Below are 2350 nucleotides of genomic sequence, written 5' to 3'. Positions count from 1 at the left end.
ATATTGTCCAAAATTAACTTTCAGGGTGGATATAGCTCGCTAGCAGCCTCGCACCAAGGACCTATCCACATCATCATTTACCCAGAATGCTTTGTGTGGAAATAAAATGGCCCCGTCTGTGTTAAAATATATTTTTAAACTTTTAGTTTAAAATTTATAAAAACTAAACAGTATTTTTACGGTCTTTATTTTACAGTTAAAATATGTTTATCAAATAAAGTCTAATGTTACAACTAATCATGGATCCCTTTAAATAAAGGTCAATAAAATAAATGACAGGTACAGTATCTTTAACGCTGCTGTTCAGTTTAGAAACAAGTCGTACTGACGCTGAACTTTCCTGTTTTCTGTGTTTTGTCAGGCTTGAATGTTGTTCAACTTAAGGGAAATGTTTTAAATGCATTCCTTTATTATCACAAAGTTTCAGATCATTCAGCACCATTTAGTTTGTTGCTTCAGAAACATCCAGTGAGATTACCTGCTGCTGAAAAAATGTACGTCCACCAGCATGCACTCACATGCGGGAGATTTAAGGAAGTCATGAGTCACATAAAAAAAAAACCAGAAAAATATTTCAGTGCTGCATGATTCACAGCTGCTGTCTGTCTTTGTTTGGTGCAGGCCACCGCCAAAGGTTTTGTTCTGATCCAGACCAAAGAGGTGTCCATGAGGCCTGAAGATGTGAAGAGAGTGTTCCAGAACAGCGCAGATGATCTCGTGGAATGGGTCGCCAAAGGTCAGCTGCTTTTGCTCAGTTGTACGAGTTTTTTTTTTTTTTTATGGAACAAGAGTTTTTTTGTGTTCTTGAGTCTTAGAAAGTGAGAAGTCGTAGTAATGGAACAGAGCCGAGTGATGAAACAAGGTGTGTCCAAAAACACCTGGAATGTCTGCTCTGCTTATTTGCATTCCTTTCTTTGTTTAAATATAAACAAGTGAAAGACGTCGATCCATCTTATTCCACTCTGTACTGTTATTAAAGAAAGTTTAATAGGTTCAGAAGTGTTTAATCTTTGGAGCATTCAAACAGGGTTATTGAAGGTTGAAACTGAAACATCCTCATTACTATTTGTTCGATTTGTTTCTTTGTTTTATTCTGTTTATGTTATGATTTTTTGATTGGTGACTCCTAAAGCAGCTTTGAGGAAGTCCATACAGGAACAGTTTGTGATTTTTGGTAACAAAATGTCTTATGGTTAAACAAGGCTGGCAAAAGCACATCTCTCCCAGCCCTCATCAGTGCTGTAAAGCCTAGATATACAGGGTGAGTCAAAAGTCCCAGGACACTCTTTTATTTCAGAAAAAAAAAGAAAAATTATATATCTGAATACCCCAGCAAGTAATCGGTGAGAGTGGTGATCTTTGTAAAAACCTGCCCATGATCCAACATGGTGGCTTTCAAGATGGCGGCCATGTTCTGGACATGCCTAAAAGATAAGCCCCCCTCACTCGTTACTTACTGGAGTATTCAGATAATTTTCTTTCTGAAACAAAAGGGTGTCCTGAGACTTTTGACTCACCCTTTACTTTGTAGAGAGCTGCAGATTTCTGCAGACTGGCACCAAAATAAAAACAATTCAAGCCAATCAAAACATAAAAGGCTCGTGTGCGCGCGCGTGTGTGTGTGTGTTACCTTTATCTTGACCTGATGAGATGCTCTCCTCCTCTTTCGGATTTGCAACCTGTGTTATGATGGACGTGTTGTCCATGGAAACGAGATTCATCTTTCACTCAGTGTCTGAAGCTTGTTTTTTGCACTGCTGGCTTAATTAACAGTTAGTTTACATTATTCCGTTTTCATTCTCAAACTGATATTTTACATACTTTTTATTCCTTTAAGTTCCATGTTCTGCACCTCAACACCACATCAAATTCCATATACGTAAAAATACTTGGTCAATAAATCTAATTCTGATTCTGCGCTGCATAAACAAACATGCCCACAAAGTTCCAAATCCACATACTCAGCTCTACTGTACATCCCACAAATGCTTGTTCCTTACAAATATGGCACCATTATAAGGGAAATTAAAACTTTCAAATAGTTTAAGATTTATTATCAAGACGCATTTTTACAACACAGAAATTATCTATCAAACACTAATTTACTTAATATTTGTACTAGGGCTGTGTGGTATACAGTGGGGAAAATAAGTATTTAGTCAGTCACCAATTGTGCAAGTTCTCCCACTTAAAAAGATGAGAGAGGCCTGTAATTGACATCATAGGTAGACCTCAACTATGAGAGACAAAATGTGAAAAAAAATTTGAGAAAATCTTTTTGTCTGACTTTTAAAGAATTTTTTTGCAAATAATGGTGGAAAATAAGTATTTGGTCACCTACAAACAAGCA

The 2350-nt window shown here is 36.8% G+C and overlaps 1 protein-coding gene across 1 annotated transcript in view; it reads left to right on the top strand.

Moving 5' to 3' along the window:
- The window catches only part of rp2 (RP2 activator of ARL3 GTPase), an 11350-nt gene that overhangs the window by 6022 nt on the left and 2978 nt on the right, over positions 1–2350 (top strand). The window contains exon 3 of the mRNA XM_014022417.1: positions 622–736. Within this exon, the coding sequence (XP_013877871.1) occupies positions 622–736 (115 nt within the window). The remainder of the gene's footprint in view (positions 1–621; positions 737–2350) is intronic.

The sequence above is a fragment of the Austrofundulus limnaeus genome, unplaced genomic scaffold (assembly GCF_001266775.1).
Source record: "Austrofundulus limnaeus strain Quisiro unplaced genomic scaffold, Austrofundulus_limnaeus-1.0 Scaffold329, whole genome shotgun sequence".
Lineage (NCBI taxonomy): Eukaryota > Metazoa > Chordata > Actinopteri > Cyprinodontiformes > Rivulidae > Austrofundulus > Austrofundulus limnaeus.
This window is presented reverse-complemented; position numbering and strand designations above follow the sequence as displayed.